Below are 26312 nucleotides of genomic sequence, written 5' to 3' on the forward strand. Positions count from 1 at the left end.
TGAGGCAACCAAGCTGGGGAATATGGATCTAAAAATTAAGAACTGAGAAGCGGTGTAAATTAATATGTTTACATCAGTCTTCAGCTTGATGAGTGGCCCTGATGTGCATTGCAGGTCCATCATTCATCAAGACAACATCCAGTGGCAGACGGCTGCATGGTTCTGAGGGGTGTAATTTATGATAATCCAGCAATCTTGGAGGGCAGTAGGTTGAGAAGGTGGAATTAAATTGTATGAGTCTTCCTTTGATAATGCAAACATTGCAAGCAATCTTAAACAATGCAAAATATAATACATGTATGTAGACTTGCCTTTCTATACATGGGATAAAAGAGCAGAAGGAAACAGAAGAGAAGGCAGAAACTTGGAGAGCGGGAAATAAATGAATTATTTGTGGAAGAGCTGTATTCAATAGACAGCTCTCTGCTCCCTCCCATAGTCATTGTAGCAATTAACATTTTGGTGGGAGGAACTCTCATTGGCTCTAAAATGAACGTTTTGATTTCTATTTTAATTTAATACCAATGGACAAATAATAATGATTATGTAGGGCATGAAAATTACACCCAGTAAGATTTTGATTAAAAATGGATCCTCACCTAACTAGTATATTTTTTTCTGATTGTTTCTGATCTGTGATCTCATCTAATCTTTTAAAAACTGAAATGTGGTAAAACTTAGTGTTTTAAGTGTTGTTTGCAAAATGCTCTCATGTCATTATTTAGGACATATAGATACTCAACAAAATCATTAACAATCAGAAAGTCAGTCATGGCGATATGGAGAAGCAGATGCAAATATAAAATTAATTGTGCACTTCAATCCTTTTTTAAAGATGTATTCAATTATAGAAGTAATCATGAAAATTATTCTTAAGTAATATTTTATATTTATTCATAAGTATTCTTAAGTAATGTGAAAGAAAGATTTTCTTTTTTGTTGTTTTTGTTTTGTTTTAATGTAAATTTTATTTTAGTGTAACTAGTTATCTGGAGATTATTTATATTAATCACATATGACAAGACTGTCATTTCACAAATTACAAACTACTCGAATGGCGGATAGGTGCATTAAAAAGCACCTTATAGACTTCTGGACATAATTTTACATATTTTAAAGTTACATGGATTAATAATACTCTACTAACCAAAAGCATAGACAATAAACCTAGAAGAATGTGTGTGTGTATCATTGACCCTGTAGCTTTGTCCTTTCAAACTTTAACATTTAAGTTTTTTAGTTCCTTTGTTTCTTTTCCTTTTTTTTTGTTACAACTAGAAAGGTTATGTTGCTTCACATAGCAGCAGTGGTGTCCCACATGAGATGCATAAAATAATGGCAGTGTCACAGTGTTCAGGCTAAACCTTCCCACTGTGCTGCACTATAGACGTAGCTGACATTTGATTCCTAATATCCCATTGTATGAGAGTGAGGAGAAAGTTTCTGCTCATTTGCTCTTGTGGCCTTTTGATAAACCAGCCTACTGACATCACTGTCCCATAAGGAGGCAGGGAAGGAATTTGATTTTGATGGGCTAAGAAAAGAAGCTTTTGTAGCGGTAAAGGGATACATACCTCTGCTTCAAAGATTACATGAGAAATAAGGTAAGCTCTTTTCCCCTTCTTCAAGGAATTCTTAAAATCAAAACACGGTGGTTGAAGTTTTGTAGAACGTGTGTCTTCTCTGTTGCAAATTGTACTTAATGTGTGGAAACTTTAATGATTTTTTTTTTTCAATTGAACCACTTACAGAATTTCCCCCTGAGCTTCCTCAAAATAACTCTAAGTGGCATGTCACGAGTGAAGAAAATATATCACATCAGCACAGTATATGCCGTAGTATGTTTTTTTTTAATGTTTACCCCCTAAATGGTTACAGATCTATTCCTGAAAATCTTACAAGGACCTCATTCTTTTGCTGCAATGCAGCATAATATGCTTCAAGTTAACTACAGAATCATGTGGCTCTTTCTGTCTTTTCAAAAGACATAAAACAAATGCATCTATATTTGTTTGAGATTCCTCGTGTAAGCTTAGCCACTTAGTTTTCACAGCCATTTCTTTATATGCTTTCCCACACTGTATTGCCTTACTGTGCTATTTAAAACAGTTTCCTTTTTAACCAGCAGTTGATTTAATGCGCTAAATGCAATAACTCCCTTCTTTTTCTTGTAGTATAATTCATAAGCAACAATTACCTTGAGTTGTTTCTTACCATGGCCTAGATATGAGCATTTCTAATGGTGTTAGCAAATATGTCTGTATGGGACTCTGTCTAATCTAATTGTTTTAACTAGAATAATATTGTCTTTGTGTATTATTTTACTGAAGTTGTGTTTGTATTGCATTAAATTATCCAGTCTTTCTTTGCTTTCCTATGCTGTAAACTTTGGAGTTGGGCATAGGTAATAAGTGCAGGGATGGGGGGGAGATCCTGATTTCAAATTGTGCTGTTAAATGGGTTTCAAACTATCTTATCAAGTTTTTACAAACACTTGTGTTTTGGGTTATTATTGTGTCCTTATCCTCATCTTTTCCATCTGAAGCAACATTGATAAAAAAATGTTGATCAGTTAAATAACCTCATACTCCAAATATGTGTATAGAGCTTCACTGGTAGCTTTTCAACAGGAAATGGAAAATCCATGAGTGTTTGTGGGAAAATAAAGGAATGGGTTAGACAGAAGAAGGGAACGCCTTGCAGTATTCATTAGAATTCCTTTCATTCATTTTGCCCATCCAAGAATGGGAGGAATAGTTTCTTAATCATGCCTCCACTAAATTGAATGGTGAGGAAAATGGATAGCTAATTGTTAAGCTATATAATGAGAAAACATTGTGAATCAGCCATAGTTTATAATGCTAATTGATCTTGTATAGTGTGTCGTGTACTGTAGCCCAGATATGCCAATAGCATGCAAAAAATAAAAATACCAGCATCCTTGCAAGAAGAAAATGTAGTTTCCCCTTCACGAACTGGTTTCTATCATCATTCTATGATCCCCGTCTCTGTTGAACAATACAAGTTGGGATTTAAAGAGACTCCTAACTTATTCTGACTTGTCAACAGCACCACTCTGCCCTCCACCCACATGGTCAAAAAATTTGAAACTATGGTGATATTCAAAAAGAATACATTCTGTAACCTGATACGTTCTGTAACCTGAGCCGTCCCAGCCACAATCACCGTCCTAAACTCAGAGGCCCCTGTTTCTCTGCACTCGTTGATCTTTCCCATCTTCCTGCTTCTGGTGTTGATGAGCTGCGCCTGCCCCAGTGAGGTCATATAGCCGAGGTCTTGCAAGAAACCGCCATGGGCAACTTGAGAAAATAGCCTTGTGCAGCTGCTTCACAAAGGGTCAGAGTAGGTATGCTGGTTAGTACCAGGGGCCACGGAGCACAAGGCCAAAAGAGCATAGATGTTGGGAGGATAGATCAGTCAAGGGAGTTGAAGCATTTCTACAGTGTTGAGTGTGTCAGGCTGCCAAATGCCCCAGAATTGTCATTTTTGGGAAGAGTGTAATCAGGGACTGGTCGTAAGTCCCTTCGTTCAGTGCTATACTAAATATATTTTTCAAATATCTGCTCTTTATTTTCTGGATTCCTTCAGTTTCATTTTTCTTCCTCTCTCCCAGCCGCATTTGGGTAACTGAAAGCACCAGAGTTTCAGCAATTATTTTCCTTAATTTGTTATACATTACGTGAAAACACATGTTTAATTAGAAAAGACTGTTATAATGCTAATAATAATGGCATATATTTCAGCAGTTATGTAATGTCAGATTGCATGCCCTGATTGTAGGTAATTAGGAATATATGTGAGATAGTTATGTCATGAACATGCTGTTTGTGATTTTCTTTGGTAGGAGCTTACATTGGTTACTTTTGAAGCCTTTGCCCTTTGTGTGCTAAAAATAGAAATTGTGAAAAAACTGACCTCAGATTTTAATAAGTAAATAAAATCAATCATGTCAGTAAACAAGGTTAGATAGCAACATCTGCTGTTCTTTAGTAGGTCATTTTATGCTGAAACTAGGATAATGATGTATATTTTCTCTGTGCTTAGCAAGTGTTCTCTTTTCCCTGCTTTCAGGAGAATCTACACTACTGAAAATTAATTTTAGAAATTAATAATTTTGAGAACAAAAATTAAATACTTGTTTATAATTTTGGTTCTTCAAATTTTATGGTCTCCCAATATGCAGACATTTACAAGCCAATGTTTGGATTCCAATAACATTTTGGGTTGGATACAATTAGAGGAGAGGGGACTAAATTCTAGAATTACCTGGCATCCTTCTTGGATTTTTTATATAAAAAAATCTTTCTATCTTCTTCTTCTGGACATCATCTAGGCATGTATGACCTAAAATAAGTTTTCCCGTAAACCAGACATTGGCAGAGCAACATTGTGATCCACTTTAAAATAATGTTAAGAATTACTTTAGCAATTGCCAGTAACTTTTTAGATTGCCTCATCTCATGGCGTGTATCCACAAGACCTCCGAGTAAAACTGCCCAATTTTCTGAAAATTTTATCATCTGAGAATTGCCAACCCAGTCTTCATCCATTATTTGAAAGCAAATTTTGAAATTTTGTAAACGATATTTAGGACAAAATTTTAATTAACCTTAACTTTCTTTGTTCATTATGCCTTGTCTCCTCTGATATAATTCAAATGATAACAGAGTTTCTGGAAACTATAATGGCTTGGCTTGCATGGAAGATGAACATGCAATGGCTTTTTCTTATTCAAGTATTAATGTTGAATGAAATGTACTACCGTGTTTCTCATATAATAAGGCTGGGTCTTATTTTTTTTTTTTTTGAGCCCTGAAAAAATGGCTAGGCTGTCTTTTTGGGGGTGACTTAATTCCCCCCTCTTGCATCTTTGGGTGGGTGGGTGGCGATGGCTTGGATGTTGACCTCGGCGTTGGTGGGGCACTTCGTATCGGGGTCAACCCAGGCAGCACCATATCTGGGTGTGCAACAAAAGTACTTCCTAACGGCAAGCCCCCCCCACCATTTCCCCCCCATTTCGCATGTTTTAATATAGGCCTTAATTTGGGGGGAGGGGCTTAATTTCATTTCATGCCTATAAAACATGCTGGGACTTCCTATTGGGGGAGGCCGTATTGTTGGAGAAACAGGGTATTATTAGATCTGTTTAGTTACAACAGGAGACAGAGTTTGTCAGATGATTGACATACATCAGTGAGCCCTCACAAATTAATAATATGCGCCTAATAATTGTCTAATTTTTTCAGCTGCTTCTCCTGTTGTATGTGGTGAGTGATCAGTCCATGCAGTATATTAGTTGATGGATTCTAGAATCTAGCTGTTGATGGATTTCTTAAGGCATAGCCTTCATAGTCAACTATATTATACTATTGATTTTTGTGTTTTAACTTGAACAATAAATAATTTTGATATTAAAGTATATGTGAGCAAAAGCAGAACTCATTTTTATGAAACCTATATCAAACAGAAAGATTTTTGAGAAGAAACTTAGAGAGTAATTTTAAACAGTAATCCCATAATCAAACAATCAAACAATTGTCAGATGTTCTCCATTAATGTTTGCTATGATATACTCCCCCACCCCCCCAAAAAAATTGTTCTTGTCTTAAATTGATGGGATGTTTAACTCTGCATAAATAATAGTCTGATGGCATTATTGCCTGGAAACTGAACTGGTGTTTCAAAATCTATACAGGTGTGTCAGAAATGTGAATGTTTAAATGAAAGCAAGTTTGTCTGCAGTACTACATACCCAGGAAATGTTAGCAAGGGTATTAAGAGGAGAATTACATGTTTTTAAATACTGCCATTTTGTATCAGAAATATGGACACATTTTTAAGTATATGAAATTATATTCCCCATGATATACAATTGCTTGGTGGCAGAAATGTGGGGTTTAACTATAGTAAACATTATTTAAATGGCAGAGGCTTGCAGTTTTATGCTAGAAATGCTGAATTGACTGTTAAGAGTTATATTTTCATATCACAAAAGCTAACATTAAGAAGCAGGAACTTTCAGCTTTGAAACTTTGCTTCATGTTCTGTAGAAGCAATCAAAGGAACTATAAACTGAGTTAATGAACAAAAATAATTACTTGTTTTATAAAACAGCACCAAGGAAACATTTTATATGCCTATTTTTTAATTTAAAATTATCACTATCTAGTAATAAATATTTATTATATTAATCGATTAGTATTTGATATATTTAATGATCTATAGAATCTTTGTAATTATTTTCATTGTAGTTCAGTCAAAAACTTTTAAGAAAATTATTTCAGGTAAATTACTAGTCCTTCATAAAGAAGCAGATCAAAGCTCTAATCAGCTTGTGACTGAAGATGACTTCTTTTACAGTAGTCCTTGTATTACAACAGTTCATTTAGTGACCACTCAAAGTTACAATGGCACCCAATAAAATGACATGACCATTTTTTACACTTATACCGTTGTGGCATCCCCATAGTCATGTGAATAAAATTTGGATATTTGGCAATGGTTGTAGTATCCCAGAGCCATGTGATCATCTTTTACCACCTTCTGACAAGCAAAGTCAATGGGGAAGCCAGGTTTACGTAACAACTATATTTCTAATTTAACAACTACAGTGATTCACTTAACAAATGTGGCAAGAAAATTTGTAAAATGGGGCAAAGCTCACTTAACAACATAAATTTTGGACTCAACTGTGGTCATAAGTTGAGGACTACTTGTAGCGCAAGACCTAACTCCTTACATTTGTTGATAGCGTACATTCAGTTAGAAATGCAAAATCGAAAGCAAAATGCTTTAGGGTAGGTTTTCCCCACTATTGTTGAAAGAATTGGTCTGTGAGCAAGAAAATTTTGCACTTTGGGAGAGGCTAGTAGACGTTAACAATGAGAGTATGGAATCTGCCCCACAATTACTGTAAGGAAACCATAGTTCCTGTTCTAAGCCAAAAAATATCTTGAATACCTTAATCTCCTTAAACATCTTCTTGAAACCAGGAGATTTATTTCAAAGTATTTCTCTTGACTGCTTGTTCCTTTATTGCTGATGGATGATCTTAAAAGGCAGAAGGTACCTACCATTCTGGAGAGGTAATGTGATGGAATGTTGTGGGGCCGATTCTTGGGCAAGAGTGGGGGTACATTCCAGAGGAACAAAAGGCCTTTCAGGTGAAATAGTTTGTGTAAGAGAAAGAGGATGAAGACAGTCCCACCTAGTATATGCTTGATGTACAGTAGGTGGTAGAGTACTTCAGCTTCTGTCTATAGGTGTGGAACAAAAAAGAAATCTAGTTGGGAGAATCACCATGTGCATTATCTTTCTTGGTTTTGGGAGCCTAGCAGATTTTTAACAGCAACTTCTCTCTGAGTCATGTGAGTAAGGAGGGGAATAGAATAGAGTGATGAACAACATTTCAAACCATTACTGCTTCTATTGGAATACATTGGGGAAAATGTTCTGGAATTCTTGTCTTTGCAAACTACTGGCGTGATCTGGCCCATTTTCAGACTCAAACTTTCTTTTGCTGATTTCTCTCCTCCTGTGGAAGTTTTCTCTGTTCAATTTTTGGAGCGTTACTTCTCAAATCTACAAAGAATGCCACTTACCTACCTATACATAACTTGTTTCCAACATTCCTGTGGATTTGAAAGAATAAAAACCCTTTTAAAAAGAGCAGCAAATCAGTCATTAGAGCTTATCTTGGAAATAAATTACAATTTAATGTTGGTGATTTAACACGAAACTGAAGCAATGAAAACCACATTAAAAAGTTGTTAAGATTTATGTTTCTGGACAAATGTCTTCCTTATTCCACAGTGCAGGGTAGTTTTGAATTACAGAAAGAAGAGAAAAAATAATCTGTGTATAGTGTGTGTTAGGAAATGATGTGTATTGATGTGGAGATGTATTGTCTGTTCCATGAATATGTTTGACTCCAATATTCCTGAACCTGTCATCCTCTGTATGTGTTGGAATTACATCTCTCAAAATTTCTAACCAGCCCCAACATATTCAGAAGGCAACAATTTAAGGAAGACTCTGCTCGAATATGACATCTTCAAATAAATGTAGATTGCTTTTTCAGTTAATTAAATGCAAAAGACAGTCACCACATACACATGAAAGTTTTGGTGAGAAAACAAGCAATTGCAAATTACAATTTGTAGTTATCAGAATGAGCATAGATGGGAGATACTTAGAGCGGTGATTATTTTGCTGAATTTCCATTGTGGCAGTCCCAATCATTATAATGAGGCTTTATTTGTCACATGAAAAAAGTGTGAGATAAAATTTGTTTTTTCATATGATGTAGAAATACTTTTTGATATCATGTATTAGAAAAAATGTTTACACAGATTCCAATGACTGATTTTTGTTTTCTGTTTCCATTTTAGAAATCAGCTACATGCTATGGAGATGACATAAAGTTAAGAGAAGAGAAAGACCACTATAGTGCCAATTTTTTGGAGTCTGCTAGTAATTGCACAACAGAACAAGACAAAATGGAAATTGAAGCTCTTGTTTCAGAACATAGAGACAGCATAGTCGGGACCTCAACATGTGCAACAGACAATCAAAATCACTTACTTTCAACAGTTGCCAGTCACAATGGACTGAAAGAACGACATGAATCTTTGGACAGTGAGGTTGCTAAAGAGATCAGATATCTCGATGAGGTGCTAGAAGCAAATTGTTGTGATTCTGCTTCTGATAACCCCTTCAATGGGATGGCTTCCTCTTCTCCTGAGAGAAGTGTACCTGTTGTTGTGGATGCTTCTAGTCCATCGGTTCATATTACTAATGATTTCCCAGTACTCAGTGAGCATAATGGCATTAAAGTCGGTGGACAAGCACTTCCAACCCTTGAGCACAGTGGAATTAATACAGCATCTGGGAAACTAAAACCAAATGGCCATTTTGTAGAGATATTGCAAGAGGAACCCTGCGACACTTTGAAAGTGCCAGGGAGCCCATGCTCTTCCACAAGCTCAAGGTCTTCCAAGGATGGGGAGTTAACATTAGCTACCATTAAGAAAGAAGCCAAGTTTGAGCTTAGAGCATTTCAGGAAGACAAAAAGCCATCTAAGCTTTTTGAGGAAGAGAATCCAGGAGAGAATTACAGAGTGCGTAAAGTGAGGCCCTCCGAAGAAATAATAGAATTGGAAAAGGAGAGACGAGAGCTCATCCGAAGCCAGGCTGTCAAGAAAAATCCAGAAATAGCTGCAAAGTGGTGGAATCCACCCCAAGAGAAAACATTAGAGGAACAGCTGGCTGAAGAACACTTGGAGTCTCACAAAAAGTGCAAAGAACGCAAACAGAAACAACAGCAACAGCAGCAACCACCATCAATGCCTGTAAAGCATGCCTCCTATTCCTATGCACCATCAGATTCAGCTGATAAAAATCAAAAACTTGATATTGTCACAGAACAAATAGATTTCTCAGCTGCTCGGAAACAATTTCAGTTAATGGAAAATTCAGATCAGCAAAACAATCCAGCTGCCCTGAAGCGATCAGGGACCCCTAAAATGTTCACTATCCAACCATTCTATAAACCAATAGGCCCATCCCAAATGGACCGGCGAACAATCTCTGTAACAAAACCTGTGGCTGTATATGAACAAGCTGCTAATAATGAGGTATCTACTAAAAATACTGAGAAGCTGTCCTTCACCTCAGATGACAGCATTAATCAGAATACCTCTGGTGGTTCTACAGGACTGACTCCTTATGGCGACTCTACAAAGTGTGTTCAGGCCATCAAGATCTGGTCAGATGATGATGAGTTCACAAGTGCCAAAGCTGTCCTTACAGTGGTAAAGGATGATGAACAGAATGTATTAGATCAGTTCTCAAAATCAATCAGTGTTTCTTCTCCTCCAGAAGAACTGGACTCTGGTTTAGATGAATTGTCTGTCAGATCACAGGATACAACCGTTTTGGAAACTCTTTCCAATGACTTCAGCATGGACAATATCAGCGACAGTGGTGCCTCTAATGAAACAATGAATCCCCTTCAAGAAAATTCCCTCACCGATTTCTCCTTGCCCCAGACTCCACAAGCTAACACGCCTTCTGAATGTCAAGAAGTTCCAAAGTCACTTAGTGAACACGGTTTTTATTCTCCTTCTTCACCACTAGTCAACTCTGTGCTCACTGAAGAGCAGCTGGAATATCAGGCTGATCTCCTGGTTCAAAGTGCTATTCAACAAGCCATCACTGAGCAGGCGAACAAAATGAATTATCAGCAAGCAAAGGATATCATGGGCCAAACTAATGAGCAGGAACAAGAAGAGCTGAACAGGGCACCATATTCTGAGAACCGGCATGGCTCAACGTTTCAGCCACCTCAAGTGTCATCTCCTATGCAAGAGAAACGTGATACAACACCAAAGACATCTTCAGCTCAAGATTCTGCACTCAGGGAAAAGCAACCATCTCCTGTTGCTTACACCACCCAAGTCGTAAGTGTGGAAGAAGTCAAGCCAGAAGTCAGCTATTTTAGCAAATATTCAGAAGCAGCTGAGCTTAGAAGCACAGCTTCCATTCTGGCTATGCAAGAAACAGAGGTGACAGTAGGGCCTTTTAAATTAAGATCAAAGAAGCAGAGGACTTTGTCCATGATAGAAGAAGAAATACGTGCAGCCCAGCAGAGAGAGGAGGAATTAAAAAGACAAAGACAAGATATGCATCTAACACAGAACCCTGTCATAAAGACTGCGCCTCCACCATCCACCCGAACCGCATCCTACAAAACTGCACCAGGTAAGAACTTAGCATTGAATGTCTTCTTAGCCAAAGAGATAGTTGCTTTTAGATTATTTGGGTACAAATCCTCTTGTTCCAGAATTTCTTTAACAAGTATTAATAAATGGCATATTGGTTTAGATTGATAGTAGAACCCTTGTCCATAATGTTCGTCAGCTGGGCATGAAAACAACTGACGTAATCTCCAGCATCTAATATAGAGTAGAATTAGAATTAGAATTCTTTATTGGCCAAGTGTGATTGGACACACAAGGAATTTGTCTCCGGTGCAGAAGCTCTCAGTATACATACAAACAACGAAGTGATAGGTGATCAATCATAAATCATAGTTACAATCATTAATCATAAGATACAAATAACAAGTGAATAAATTGTAAGATACCAATAGGAGAAGATAGTAGGGAATATGAGAAAATATGAGAAAGATAAGAAGGATGAGAAGATAAGAAGGATAATAGCAACACAGCCTACTACATGGGTAAATATCTTTGGGCCTCAGACACTGCTGTGGGAATTAGGTTTCAGCAGAGCGATGGCACGGGGGGAAAAAAATATCTTTGTATCTCGTTTTGGCATGCAATGCCCTATAGTGATTTCCTGAGGGGAGAAGTTGAAACGGTTTATATCCAGGATGTGAGGGGTCCATAGATATTTTCTCAGCCCTCTTTCTGGTTCGTGCAGTATGCAGGTCCTCAATGGAAGGCAGGCTGGTTGCAATTGTTTTTTTCTGCAGTCCTAACTATCCATTGAAGTCTGTATCTATGTATATACAGTATATTCTACGGTATACCACGTCAGACCTTGTAGATGCCATTTACTTATTGTGACTAATAAAAGTTCTGTTATCAGACCACTTTTGTCTTTCTTGTGGCAAAGGTATCCATGTTAATTATGCATTTTACAGAAATTGGGGTGGGAAGGTATAATTATTAACCAGTTTTGTTAAATTACTCTGAATTTGTATGGAATTTGGATTTGGAATTTACAAAAATGCTAGAATATAGAATGTCCTACATTATTCAAACTTTAGCTTAATAGAGCCATTGTGCAGCCCTCACAAGGATAGCAATTTTGGAAATAAATTTTACTGACAGCTACAAAAAGAAATGGAAATTTTAACTGGAACTGAGGCAATATTTATTGGTAGATCAAATTTCATAGTAAAAGAAACAAAATTAGCATATTATACATTTTGAGATTTGTTTTTGCAGTATTATCATCCATCTTCAGTCTTATCGAAATATGTAGGTTTGTTCAGTAGTATACATTGAATAATATGTGTGTCTACACGTATGTCCATTTTATTGTTATGTATGTTGTAACATGTACTTCACATACAGTATGAATGACATACATTTATGGTAAAAAGTAGAGCAGTTGGCAGATACAATGATAGATTTGTGGGACTAGGAGACAATGGAAATTTGTTCTAGCAAAATGCTGCACATCAAAAACCAACGTAAAATGTAAGTTTTAATGGGTAACTGGAGAAATGTTAAATGTCAAGCCTATTAATATTCATATTCAATTTCCTTGAAGCCTGTAGTCAAATAGGTTAGAGACAGTCAGTGATCAAGGGCAATGGCCAATGGGCAGGACACAGCTATCTATTGGAACCAAAATGGAAAACACAATCTTGAGTGATTTTTGAAACATGCCTAAAATGAACTAGGTTTTATATTCTGTAAAAGTGGCCTTTGCACATTGAAGATTATGCTTTTCATAAGCATTACACTCTGAGTCCAAAAACTGTCTTAAACTCTCAGTGTCCGGGGTGATCTACAAGGGAGCCTCTCAGAGTTCCCTAAGAAAGGAATTTTACAGAGTCAGCCTTCTGAGCAGGTAATCCTCGACTTACAACAATTCATTTAGTGACTGAAGTTACAACAGCACTGAAAAAAGTGACCATTGTTCACACTTAAGACCATTGCAGCATCCCCATGGTCATGTGATTTATATTTGCATGCTTGACAACTGACTCACATTTGTGACGGTTGCAGTGCCTTGAGGCCATCTGATCACCTTGTGCAACCTTCTAATGAGCAAAGTGAAATCAAATTCACTTAACAGCCATGGTACCAATTTAACAACTGCAGTGATTCAGTTAACAAATGTGACAAGGAAAGTCATAAAATGGGGCAAAACCCATTTAACAAATTTCTCACTTAGCAACATAAATTTTGGGCTCAATTATGGTCATAAATCGAGGACTAATTATAGTGTGTGACTAGTTAGCCAATAGGAATGATGAAATTGCAAACAGCCTCATCTGGCAGTCTTATGGTACAAGTAAGTAGACACAGTAAGGTAGAACATATAAACGGGAGGTAAAGAATTGTCTAACTTTGCATCTATTTTTACTTTCTATTCCAAGGTATTGCTCAATTTTGTTGACGCTAGTGAGATCAGAATGTATTTAATCTTAATTTTGGTTCTTTCCCATGTAGCATATAATAAATGAAACAGAAAAATAGTGCCGTGATATAGCTCCATGCACATTAGCTATGAGGCATGGGAAGTTCCTTAATTACATGATTTTGAAGCTAATATCATCTGCTAGAAGAATTTTTCAGAAACAGGAACTGCAAGTATTTGCTTTGCAAACAATCTCAGTTCCGTTTCCAAATAAATTGGCTGCATTTTAATCACAGCAGTTCTGGGAAAGCAGCTGGATTCATCTTCACTAAGCTTGTGCTACTATTGTTCCTTAGAACAAATAAATATTCTCAATGTGTCTCACAAAATCTGAAGGGGAAAAGCCAGAATGTTGGTTAATAAATTACCACATTTTTATTTACTGGTAGAATTAACAAGGGGACATATTACTTTGCTAGGATTTAAATGTGTAGCTGAGTCAGTATTTTTGGACATCCTGAAAAACTTTGTGCACTTCAAGGGTGAACACTGATAAATATCAATATACAATTGGAAAGGAAAATTGGATTGCTCATACACCCAGATGATATGGAAGATCACAGTGGTCTACGTAAAATATGACATAAAAGAGGAAAACAAAGTAACAAATATGATGATGATGATGCATCTATGTATTATAACCACAAAGCTCTATGTTGTGGGAGCTTATAGAAAAAAGAAAGGATCCTGCATTACTTCTATAAGATCTGTGTATGTGTTGGAGGCTAAATGACTCTTACTATGTAGGCTATTTACAAATTCCTTGGACATTCTTGTTTTGAGACCTGAACCTGGAAATATAAATATATTTAACAATAGATTATTGACTTCTCACTGAAACTGGGTTCTCCTCTTATGTTTGAGGAGCATAAGTCTACCAAACAACATTTGAAAATCAGTATTTCTTATTTGATTTATTTCATTTAGACAGAAACATTAAAAAAAACAGGCAAAATAGAGATAAGGTCTGATATGAGAAGATTGATACAACTTTGAATTTTCCATGAAAGTCCCATAATAAACAAGATTAATTTTATGCCAAAAGTCCCAACTGGAAGCAACCAGAGAATTGTCATAATTTTTTTTAAGAATTGTATGTTCTCTTTAAGGTTTATATTTTCTTGTTGTTGAGTGACTATGAAATAGTATCTTTTCTAGCTCCTTGGTTTATAAACATGTACTCCCCATTTTTATGGGGAGAAATAAGTCAATTTTTGAAAATGATGGGAAAAATAATATCTGTGTAGGTCTAAAACTAATTGAAATAAATTAGTTTTGTCTAATTAATAGGAATTTAATATCTGCAGATAGTACTGTAAATACTAACTTTTTCTAGTATTCATCCCACTTACCTTTATGCCTGTCTGTTCTGACCTAGGCTTCACAAAATCATGAAACAGACTCCTTGTCCCAACCAAACCCCTTTTTATTTGGCTAATGTGAATTCCTATCGTTCACATCCAGCAAAGTCCCTGCAAAAAGTCTTTCAAGGGTGAATTGCAACCACAGACATTATCAGGCTTGGAGAGTTATTGTGCCAATAGCTTCCAAGCACAACGCTGTACAAGGAAATACTTGGCAAGGAGTCTCTGTGAGTCACGAACTCACATAAACAAATCTTCACACTCATTAAACGAACTAATTGTCTCCTGCAAACACCACTCCCCTTTCGCTCCTATTTATTCCCTATGGGAGGGGCCATTCACTGTCCACCTGTGCTTTTATTCCCAAGTCAACCCTTGTTCCTTAACTGTTCCCTTCTCCTAACAGCTCTGCGCATGCACACATCAGGAACAGGCTCCAGCTGTTCTTCTGCCCCACTGATCTCCGACTCTGAAGGCAGATGATAACTGTCAGACGGCTCTGGCCCCATTTCTGCCTCTGGCGCAGACCACTCATCAGAGCTTTTCCCAGACTCTAGGACTGGCCCATGTTCTTCCCCAACCTCCTCACTGTCTGCATCTGCCTCCAGCTCCACTGGCTACTGGCGGACCACAACACTGTCCTCTTCCGATGTTGATCATAATACTTTTTCAGAAGTCTAAATGTGTCCATGAGAAATCCAGTAGTAGATTTTATTTTAAACTGGACCTATTCTAGTTAGCTAGAGCTTGACATAAATAAAAAAAAAACCAGTATCAGTTGAGGGCCAGGTCTCTCCACATCCTCTAATCTTGCATTATTTCGGAAGATGTGGAAAGATCTGGCCCATAGAATTGCCAAGAGTTGGGACTTGACTGAATAGATAACATCCAGTTCTGAAAATGTGAAGCCTGCTATAAAAACAGGGAACAGGAATGTGTACGCCGTATCACTGAACATTTCTAGAAATCATTACAAGAGGAACTCTGAATTTCAAGCTTTGATATTAATGGTAAGGAGAATTGCCTGATGAAGAACAATATGTAGCTCAAACATATTGGATATTTTAGACTCATTATTATGTCAATACTTGATCGTTTTGATTACTCTTTCTTTAATTTCCCAATGCTTGATTCATGTTGGACCACATATTTATATTATACTCTTCATGCTATCACAGCCACCCACATATCTTTGCCACTTAATGTTTGAGATTAAGAGACCCGTATTTTGTTCTGCACAGGTCTTTCCACAGTTTTCAGTGAGGTATAAAGCCATCTGTACCAGATGTCTCATCTGTGAACACTATGAAGTTTCTTACAGGATATGACTGATGCTTCATGGCAGTTGCAGCTTTCTCTTATCCTGCTTTCACGACATACGCTGTTAATATTAATGAAAAAGCAGTTGCTTTAGAAAGACAGAAAACAGGTTGCTGCTTTCTCTTTTGCTTTTGCTCAGCATATGTGTGTGTCCCTGCAGTTGTGATCTCTATCTGTCTCTGAGGCAAGACCCTTATGACCTTGAATGCAATGAGAATTTCTCCAAATTAGAAAAAAAAAAGTAGAATACACACCCTGAATTCCTTCCTGACAAAATGTCATGTAATTTTGTAGACATACCAATGTGGTTTTCTTGGCAACAGAGTGAATGTGGTTTGCCATTGCTTTCCTCTGCAGTATTTTTACAACTACCCACTTCAGCCTACATGCCAAGACAATTTTGTATTTAAAAGTTAAAATAGAGGTTAAAAAGCAAATGATAGGAATTGCTGCTTAGGAATTCAAATAGTTGGGCTGCTTCTCCAGAAGCCCATCAAAATTCATATGGTGGGTGTTTGTAGACACACAGACACATGCACCATATATTGCATATATTATAGTCATAGACTATTCCTATTATGAAGTTCTAAGTACAATATATTGTATAAAACTTTGTATAAGTTAATCACATAAATTTTAACTTTTTTAAATTCCAAAAAAAGGGAGGAAGAGAAGAAAGAAATCAAAGTAAATGGAGAAACATTTTACATAGTTGTCAATTGAAGACAATTAAATGAGAAAATTTTAAATATAGTGACAGTAAAGGGTTTTGCAAAAGAAATACATAACGTTTTAAATTAATTCAGCTTGTCACAGGGAACATCATATATGCAGAAAACAAGCCAAATCACTCCCATCCTAGCTTAAAACTATTTTACTTTGCTTGCTCAGATTCCTACAAAGTTATTTTTTAAATAAAGGTAGCTGGCATTTCAAATCCCATTTGAAGAGAGCGATATAAAATCTGGATTAAAAAAAAATAAGTAAAACAAATATGAATTTCCCCTTTTTCCTCTGGAGATCAGGATGGCTCTGGTCCTGCTTGCATTTCAAAAGTTCTTAAAAGACCTGGAACGCTGTGTCCGGAACCAAGTCCCTAATTGTGTGCAGGGACCTGTTTCTCAGTTATTTGAGCAATTATAATATATGATTTATTCTCAGCTGCTCTGCATTTTATTTTATTTTTATTATCGCAATTGTTCTTGTTAAATTTTGTTAATTGCCCATAGTCACATGGTGATTCATTGCCATCCTCAAAAGACTATGGTATCATGCTCTGAAAAGAAGTCCTAAAACAGCATCTAGTGTGGCTAAAAAGGCCAATTCGAGAGTGACAATTCCTTCCACGCTGAGGACTGATACAAGCTGTCCCCTGTCCAGTTCCCAGATTTTGCTGGTCCCGGGACTGCTTCTTTGCCTCAGCCTGCCGAATGAGTGTCTCTTCGAATTGGAGAAGGCCATGCTGCGTCTTTAGCCTCCAAGCTGAAACGATCAGAGGTCAAGGTTTCCCAGCTGTTAATATCTCTAGAGGAAGACCACAGCTGCGATATAAGGATGTATCTCCAAGAGGGATCTAAAGGCCTTGGGAATGGACATTAACAGTCACTTGGTGAATATATTGAATAAATATATAGATTTCAAACAATTCCTTCTCACCACCATGGTGTATATATGCAGCATGTTTCTCAATCGTGGGTCCTCTGCCAGAGGCCTGGAAGTTTGAGAGTTCTGCATAGAATCATAGCACTGTAGGATTTAAATTTAAAAAATGAAAATTGATGTAGAAATACTTGTAATAAAGGATTAATTAAGTCTCAAAAACAATAGTTATGTCATTTGATATTATGTCACTTTCATAGGTGAAATATTTCAGACATTTCATAGGCACCTTGCTCCATCCAGTGGTTGGGCCAGGCATGTAAGGTAATTCTTTTTTTTACTGTACATTGTGCTTCTATATGTTGGTGTAAGGTGCCTATTCCATATTAAGCATGTTAAAATGGGCATTGGTAGAAGTTACCCTGAACGCCCTTTCTATCTATGCTGCGAGAGAGCCCAGGATGGGTTGACTCCTTCCTATGACGTCATTTAGCTGAGTCTGTACTAAGAAGAGACCCCAGTTTTGGCGAAGATACTTGACAGGCTGAAAGGTGTCTCTGAAAGCACAAATGAATACAGAAATATGACTTACCCTCTCCGGACGAATCAAGGGAGGGGCTGGGCTCTCTTGCAGCATAGATAGAAAGGGCGTTCAGGGTAACTTCTACCAATGCCCATTCTCCATGCTGCATCGAGAGCCCAGCGTGGGACATACCAAAGCTTGCATGTCCACGGGTGGGTCCTTGTCCGGCTCATCAAACCGACTGTTGAACCACTCGTTGAAGCACCCGTCTGCCGAAGGCTGCAGTTGCCGAGGCAAAGACATCCAGACGGTAGTATCTGATGAAAGGAGACAGAGATGTCCACATGGCCGCACGACAGATCTCCTCCAAGGGTGCTTGGGTCGCCCAGGCAGCTGAAGTGGCCGCGTTTCGGGTAGAGTGCGCCGTCAGACCTCGAGGAACCAGAAGGGCCGCAGCTTTGTAGGCCTGCTCAAAGCAAGATCTGACCCACCTGCTAATAGTAGAAGAGGCCTTGTGCCCCAAGTGAGAAGGGAAAAGGAAACAAAATGGCTTCAGACTTCCTGAAGGAGGAAGTGCGCTTAATGTATATTCTAAGAGCCCTACCTACGCCTAGCGAGTGTCACTGCTGCTCTAAGTTATGGTGCGGGAGGGGGCAGAAGCCAGGCAACATAATGTCCTGGGACCTGTGAAACAGGTGTTAACCCTTGGAATAAATGAGGGGTCCAGACTGAGGACAACCCTATCATCGTGAAAGGAACAAAGGTCCTGTCTGATGGAAAGAGCAGAGAACTCGGATACCCGCCTGGCTGAAGTGATGGAAACGGGGAACACTACCTTCAGAGTCAGGAAACGGAGAGACAATGTTCTAAGGGGTTCAAAGGGGGGCTTTGTAAGGGCATAAAGGACCACATGAAGATTCCAGGAAGGATACCTGTGAACCACAGGAGGGTGCAGGTTGGAAGCCCCTTTCGAAAACCTCCTGACTGAAGGGTGATGGGATAAGGAAGGAAACGAACCCCATGAAAGAACCGAGGAGAGGGCCTCAACCTGCCTGTGTAAGGTGTTGAGGGCCAAACCTTTCTCCAGATCATGCTGAAGGAATCTAAGAACTTCTGCCAACTGGGCTAAAGCGGGAGAGAGAGACCCTCCCTAAGGCACCATCGGGAAGGGCCTTCCAGGTGGCATCATAGATGTGCCTTGTGGGAGGTTTGCGAGATGCCAGGATAGTGATGATGACCCTTTCAGGAAGCCACCTCTAGCCGCTGCCGCTCAAGTGCCACATGGTCAGCTTGAGCCACTGGGGCTCCGGGTGGAGCAGAATCCCCTGATGAAAGGAGATTAGATGGGGTGGGATCCTCCAAGGAGAAGCCACCGACAGGTTGACCAGGTCCGCAAACCAAGGCGTCCTTGGCCAATAGGGTGTCCTCCAACATCTTCCAAATTACTGCCGGAATGATGGGAGCGGGGGAAAGGCATAGAGGAGACTTTTGGGCCATCTGCACCGAAGGGCATTGGTCCCCTCCGCTCCCTGGCAAGGAAACCTGGTGAAGAATCTGGTGACCTGGGCAATTTAAGCTCTTACGATGGAAAGAAATTGTTTGTAAATTTTTTGTATTAAGCCCCTTAGGGTATAAATTGGCCCCCGGGCTTACAAAATGGCCACTCACCTCGTGGTGGAAGGCTTCAATACAAGATGGCAGCTGACTATGGGAAACAGGCTCCGAGATTGAAGAATTTCTCCTTGGGCTATAAAGAGCCCCGAGTGAAGTCAGCAAAGGAAAGGGCAGCCTCTGGCCACACGATCAGCTGGCTGACGCTGGTGTCGGTTTGCCGATCGCTTTTTATGACCGCTCAAACTGCAGGCGTGGGGGAGGTCTACAGACGCTGCCCAACATGCCTGAACAGCGCTCTGGCAACGCTGCTCCCAACCTTGCAGGAGGGAGAGAGAGAGCCCTGTTCTCCTGGAAGAGCAGCTGCCCAGATCCTGGGGGCTGCTTGAAACGAGGAAAAACGGCACTGAAGATCGCTGGTGAGTGTTATCTAACAGAAGCTTTCAGAGACACAGCTATTGAGTGAAAGGAGCTGAGTCAAAAGCTGGGGTCTCTTCCAGGGGCTGGCTTTTATATCTTAGTACAGACTCAGCTAAATGACATCATAGGAAGGAGTCAACCCATCCTGGGCTCTCGATGCAGCATGGAGGAGAATAAGGAGCAAAGAAATATGGGTTCTTGTCTTACCAGTACTATCAGATCAGATCTCAAATAATCCAGATAACTAGTAGAAGACTCTGCTTCTGCATCATGTTCATCTAGATTTATGCAACTGAAATCCGGGACTCCATATTTTACTTGCTTTCCTAGATCCATTTTCTATTTCTTCTCAAATTAAGAACAATGTACAGGTAGTCCTCGACTTTCAACCACAATTGAGGCCAAAATTTCTGTTGCTAAGTGAGACGTTTGTTAAGTGAATTTGGAATTATGACCTTTCTTGCCACATTTGACACAATCACTGCAGTTAAGTTAGTAAAACGATTGTTAAGTTGTTATGATTCCTCATTGACTTTGCTTGTCAGAAGGTCGCAAAAGGGGATCACATGACCCCAGGACACTGTAACCATCATGCATATGAGTCAGTTGCCAAACTTCTGAAATTTGATTATGTGGACATGGAGATGGTATAAAGGTCGTAAGTGTGAAAAATGGCCATAAGCCATTTATTCAGTGCCGTTGTAACTCTGAATGGTCACTAAGTGAACTCTTGTAAGTAGAGACTACCTGTATCAGTAATCTCAGAACCAACATCCTTGATTTCAAGCAGAAAATACACGGGTGGGATTCTACCAGTTCGGACCAGTTCTGTAGAACTGGTTGTATTGATTCTGAGCAGTTTGGAGAACCGGCAAATCGTGCCCTTGACTGACCCCGCCTCTCTCCCCTCTCCCCTTCTCACCCATTCAGTCCTTATCGTGCATGCATGACATCGCGTGCATGCCCGACATAGCTGACTGTGTTCTCCCCCACCCAGTCACTCCTTAAGATGTTCCTTTTTTTCCCCCTCCCGATGATCAGCTGTTCCGATGATCAGCTATGCCGGGATCCCCCTAGCTGTCTTACTGCTTCGCCCAGGAGGCTTCCCTGAGGCCCAGGAGGCAAAAAGGAGCACGTGGGGGAGGGGCTGCAAAAGAAAAAGAAGAAGCCACCCCCCACCCAGTCACATGGCCTTGCCCACCTAGCCACACCCACAGAACCAGTTGTTAAAAAAATTGAATCTCACCCCTGAGAAAATCCCCTTGCATTGTCAACATGCAATAAATATACTGTATTTGTCTGCATTGTGGATTTTGTAACATGGGTGTGGATTAAAGGCATTTAATATCTAGTAACTCAGAAGCAACCTGTTTTCATTATTGCTTTCTCTATAGTCTTCTGTTTTAGTTTGTAAAACTAGAATGGAATTGAGGATCTCTACAAATTATGACACAGCTAAATCTATATTCAGAGAATGCAGCTTTAGCATCTGTAAGAACTTGCTCAGTCAGACATAAGTCCCTTAGTCTTGCATCTTTTATAATTGAATATCGACCAGTGAAAATCTTGGAACACTCCCTTTCTGTTTATTGGAAGTCTTGTAGTAAATACTAGCTAGTCATAAATTTTTTGTAAAAAAAATCTTAAATTTCTTCTTATATTGTAAAGATGACTGGATTGTACATTTTACTTTTAAAGGACAGTGATTAGTTCATTTAATGGTGACTCATTTTAGTTTAAAAAAAAATTAAGATCAAAACCTTCTCACCTTGGCTTTTCAAGAGGTACAGTATATCTCAGGTATTAAGTGATCAACTGTTGGACACATGTCTCTCAAACAACTATTCATCCATATGTGAATGCAGGTTCTGATAATCTTGCAGGAGTAGCCAACCCATACCTCCTGATTGGTATAGTGCAGGCAAAAATGTAGAAAGTGATTCCTAAATTAAAGAGTGTGGTTTCAATAGTATGAATACAGGTAGTCCTCGACTTGCAACAGTTCATTGAGTGACTGTTCAAAATTACCTCAGCACTGAAAAATGGATTTTGGTACCTCTCATCTCAATTCAATCTATAGATTTTGCATATTTTACCCAGCGTTTTTGCAAGTACAGAAACTAGGTTTTACTCCAGGCATGCCCATAGTACAGGTAGTCCTCAACTTACGACCACAATTGAGCCCAAAATTTCTCTCTAAGTGAGGAATTTGTTAAGTGAGTTTTGCCCCATTTTACAACCTTTCTTGCCACAGTTGTTAAGTGAATCACTGCAGTTGTTAAGTTAGTAACTTGGTTGTTAAATGAATCTGGCTTCCCTATTGACTTGGCATGTCAGAAGGTTACAAAAGGGGATCACATGACCTTGGGGCAAATGGTCATAAGTATGAACCAGTTGCCAGGCTCTTAATTGTGATCACCTGATCATGGAGATGCTGTGGAGATGGTTGTAGCTGTGAAAAATGGTCATAAAACTGGACTTATGCAATTACAAGTTATAAATAGACAGACAGACAGACAGACACACACACACACACACACATAACTAGAGCTAGTAAACATATTTATCTGCTTTAGTGGAATATTGACTGATTAACTGATAAAGGTTATGACTGCAAATACTAGTAGAAAGGCATTACTATGTGATATATTGTGAGAAATCACTGTCAAAAGAAGTGAAAATGGTTGTGGGTAAGAGTGATTATTTGTTATTTGGAAATGAATCATGTGTATGTCAGGAGAAACATCACAACGTTAAGCTGAATGCAGAGAAATAGTACTTTAAAGGTGAGGGGTAAAAAGAGATAAGTAGGTGCTGAGTGAATATGATTGAATATAAAAGTGAACGACCATTATGAAGTATGTTGAGATGGTTGAACACAGAGTGAATGAGAACTGATTTGTAAAACATGATGGAAGAATGAGTGAGTAAAAAGGAAGAAGTCAAATGAAAAAGACATGGTTGGATGGACTTGATGAGAATAAAAGAAAGAGATGGAAGTTTAAAGAGTAAAAGGCAGTGTATAAATTCATATACGGATATGTACATAGTAAAACAAGGTTTTCAAGAATAGAATATAGAAAGGAATGCTGGATACTGTTTTGGCTAAGTTTCCTTCTCTTCTTAATTTCTATGACATACTATTTCTTACTTTTTGTTGTACTCTCCATAAAAGGAAACAGTATAATGAGTATAAGAGTATATAAATACTCTTATCTCATTAAGCACTTTTAAGAGGGAAAGAGCTAAAGATACCTTGCTCCCAGATGCTTGTCAACAGGTTCATCTTTATGACCTTTGCTGTGTCCCGGCGTCATATGATCCCCTTTTGTGACCTTCTGACAAGCGAAGTCAATGGGGAAGTCAGATTCACTTAACAAGTAGGTTATTAACTTATCAACTGAAGTGATTCGCTTAACAACTGTGACAAGAAAAGTTGTAAAATGGGAGCAAAACTCGCTTAACCAATGTCTCATTTAACAACAGGAATTTTAGGCTCAATTGTGGCCATAAGTCAAGGACTACCTGTATCAAACATTCTCCTAAATGAGGAAACAGGAACAGCTAAAAACAACCATCTTGCAAAACAGGTTGGCCATTGACTTTATGCTATTCAGAATAGCCCATGGCTGTGAGGAATTTTCCGGTTTGTGTTGTTTTAGCCTAATTGACAATTCCTTGAAAGTAAAACCACCACACCAGGGCTGTCAAAGTCCTAGCCCACAGCCCGCATGCATCACGTGCTGGCCACGCCCATGCCCGGTTTAGCAGGGGGGGGGGAGTCCTGATACATCATGTGACGCCGCCATGACGGCGTGAGTTTGACACCCCTGCACTACACTGTGCAAGATGTAAGGGATCTGGCAAAGTGACCTACAGAACAAGCCTCAGCAATCTGTGAAATTGGCTTACTTTGTGGCTACCTGGGACAGATTGGTTGCAAAATCTGGATCTAGATTTCCTAGCTCTTCTGGCTGCCATTAGGTCTTTTCAGTAATTGTTTCCAGAAGAGTGTAAGGCTAAATCCTGTCCTTTCACATACAGATTTTCTCCACCAAAAAAATCAAAAAGGAGAAGAATTGTGATGAAAACTAGTTGTTGGAGGAGTGGGAGCATGTTGGTAAGATAGAAACATAAAAGGAATGCATGGGGCAACCTTAACTTTCTCCTTTCTTAGTACATTTTATTAAAACTGCTATGGCAATGCAACCAATATGTTTCTTGTTATTAAGACAATAACTCTTTCTTGAGGATAGTAACAACAGATGCCCTGGGGATAACGTGAGGCTTGCTAATTTTGAATATTCATGCTTACGTCATCTATTACCTATGCATGATTATAATTTTCTCCTCCTTTCTTATAATGAATACATATGAGTACATTCTTCTGTCTGTAGGCATTCTTCCCACTATTTTCTGAAGGGAAATTCCTCTGAAAAAATAACAACTGCAGTGAGCCATGATTATTGGAATTTGGTCCTGCATTCGATTCCAAATGTCCATTAATTCTTTCATATAAAATCTGTTCATCCTATATAGAATCCAGAGGCTATAATTGTTGTCCACAAAATGTGCTACCAGATTCCTGATTAGTTTTTGCTATACAAATCAGGCCCAGATATCAGGTTTTGATAAGTTTTTAATAAGTTTCATCCATAGAGTGTAAAGCTTTAGATCATGGTAATGTGACTTTTCTATTTGGCTCAGAAAAGCAATATATTAGCTAAAGCCATGTCAGTAATATTTTGTTTTCAGAATAAATTACCTACTTATTCTAAGTAGAGCTTCTGCTGCATCTCTGACCTCTAGTGGTAATAGTACCATAATTTTTGTTCCTTGACTGAAATCTCTAGTTTTTTTTTTTGCATACTACATGCACAGAAAGGACATTGTTTTAATGGTTTTAACACAAAACAGTTTGTGTCCATAGCTGTTCTTATGGGGATATAGAAATATACTTCAGTGTTTTCCTGTCCATGATAATTAAAGAGATCATCATTTAGGAAAGTAGGAATGGAAAACATTTATTTTCTCTTGTATTTCAGAGTTAAGCATTAACCAAAACCATTATTATTTAAATATATGTTGGGGTGATTTTTTTATGTTTAACAGTTTAATCAAACAAAGAAATATATTTGAGTCTTGAAATTACATTATAAATTCTGTAGTGCTGGTATAATATGAAGAAATCAGATGCATTGAGGATCAGATTCCAGTTAACCTTTAATGTGTAGATACAGGTATTTAGTTTTGGCCTACTGGAGCACTCTATATCTAACAAACGCATTCAGATTACTTGATCCAAATATTAATTCAGGTGACAGTGGTGGCGGCGCAGTAGTTAGAATGCAGTATTGCAGGCTAACTCTGCCTACAGTCTGGAGTTTGATCCTGGCCGGCTTAAGATTGATTCATCCTTCCATCCTTCCAAGGTGGATAAAACGAAGACCCAGATTGTTGGGGGCAATATGCTGACATTTTAAATGATCCAGAGAGTGCTGTAAAAACTATGGAGCAGTATATAAGTGGTATTACTATTATTTCCTGAACCATTTATATGGAAAAAATGTGACTCCCCGGTTACAACAGCTTCATTGGCTACTAATCTATTTGGGGGTATAAATCAAAGTGCTGATTGTGACTGTTGGATCAAACTCTTCGACAGATTGTTTTGTATGAAACTCTTCATCTGAAGGAAGCAAGCCTTTTATGTACTATCACTCATTAGATGATAGTGAGAAAGTGCATTTAAATGAAGTTATTGTTGAAGTTTAGGATTATAGTTAGAAAAGTTGTTCATTTTTTTGTGTGTGTAGTTAATTGTTTGGCTGATGAACTTTTGAATTTACTTCTACTGCTAATGCCTTACTGGCCCTGTTTCAGAATTTGAAGTAAAGACTTCTTTGATGTCAAACAACTGCTGATTGTATGGACATATACAAGTAGTTTTCTTGGCAACAGTGTGCAAGTAGTCTGCCTTTACCTTTTAGTGGGATTTATTTTTTACCAGTCTAGCCTGTACCCTGGAATTTGCTGATGGCCTTTCACCCCAAATGCTGCCCAGGTTTGACTCTGTGTAACATGCATCAAATTGTAATTTCAGAAGACTTATCTTCACCGGTGTTTCTCAGAGGATATGGTTAATATGGACAACCTTACCAATAGCATTTTTAAAAATCAGTATGTATGAGAGAATAACAAACTATAGAGTGACTTCTTCTCATGCGCCTTCTGCTCTTTTGCTTTTAGTCTACTAAAATCAGGAAGCAGTGAAG

General features: G+C 38.4%; 1 protein-coding gene across 9 annotated transcripts in view; it reads left to right on the forward strand.

Annotated features, from left to right (window-relative positions):
- Positions 1-26312, forward strand: part of PALM2AKAP2 (PALM2 and AKAP2 fusion) — a 248614-nt gene that overhangs the window by 211205 nt on the left and 11097 nt on the right. For 8 of the 9 annotated variants that reach the window (XM_026672320.2, XM_087957561.1, XM_026672319.2 and 5 more), the window contains one exon: positions 8412-10782. In XM_026672320.2, coding sequence (XP_026528105.2) covers positions 8412-10782 — 2371 coding nt within the window. Of the gene's footprint in view, positions 1-1581; positions 1605-8411; positions 10783-26312 lie in introns of those variants that run through there. The other variant, XM_087957566.1, reaches the window with a different exon arrangement.

Source organism: Notechis scutatus, chromosome 2 (genome assembly GCF_049901735.1).
Source record: "Notechis scutatus isolate UNSWTSFEM ecotype Mainland chromosome 2, rNotScu1.2, whole genome shotgun sequence".
In the NCBI taxonomy this organism is placed as follows: domain Eukaryota; kingdom Metazoa; phylum Chordata; class Lepidosauria; order Squamata; family Elapidae; genus Notechis; species Notechis scutatus.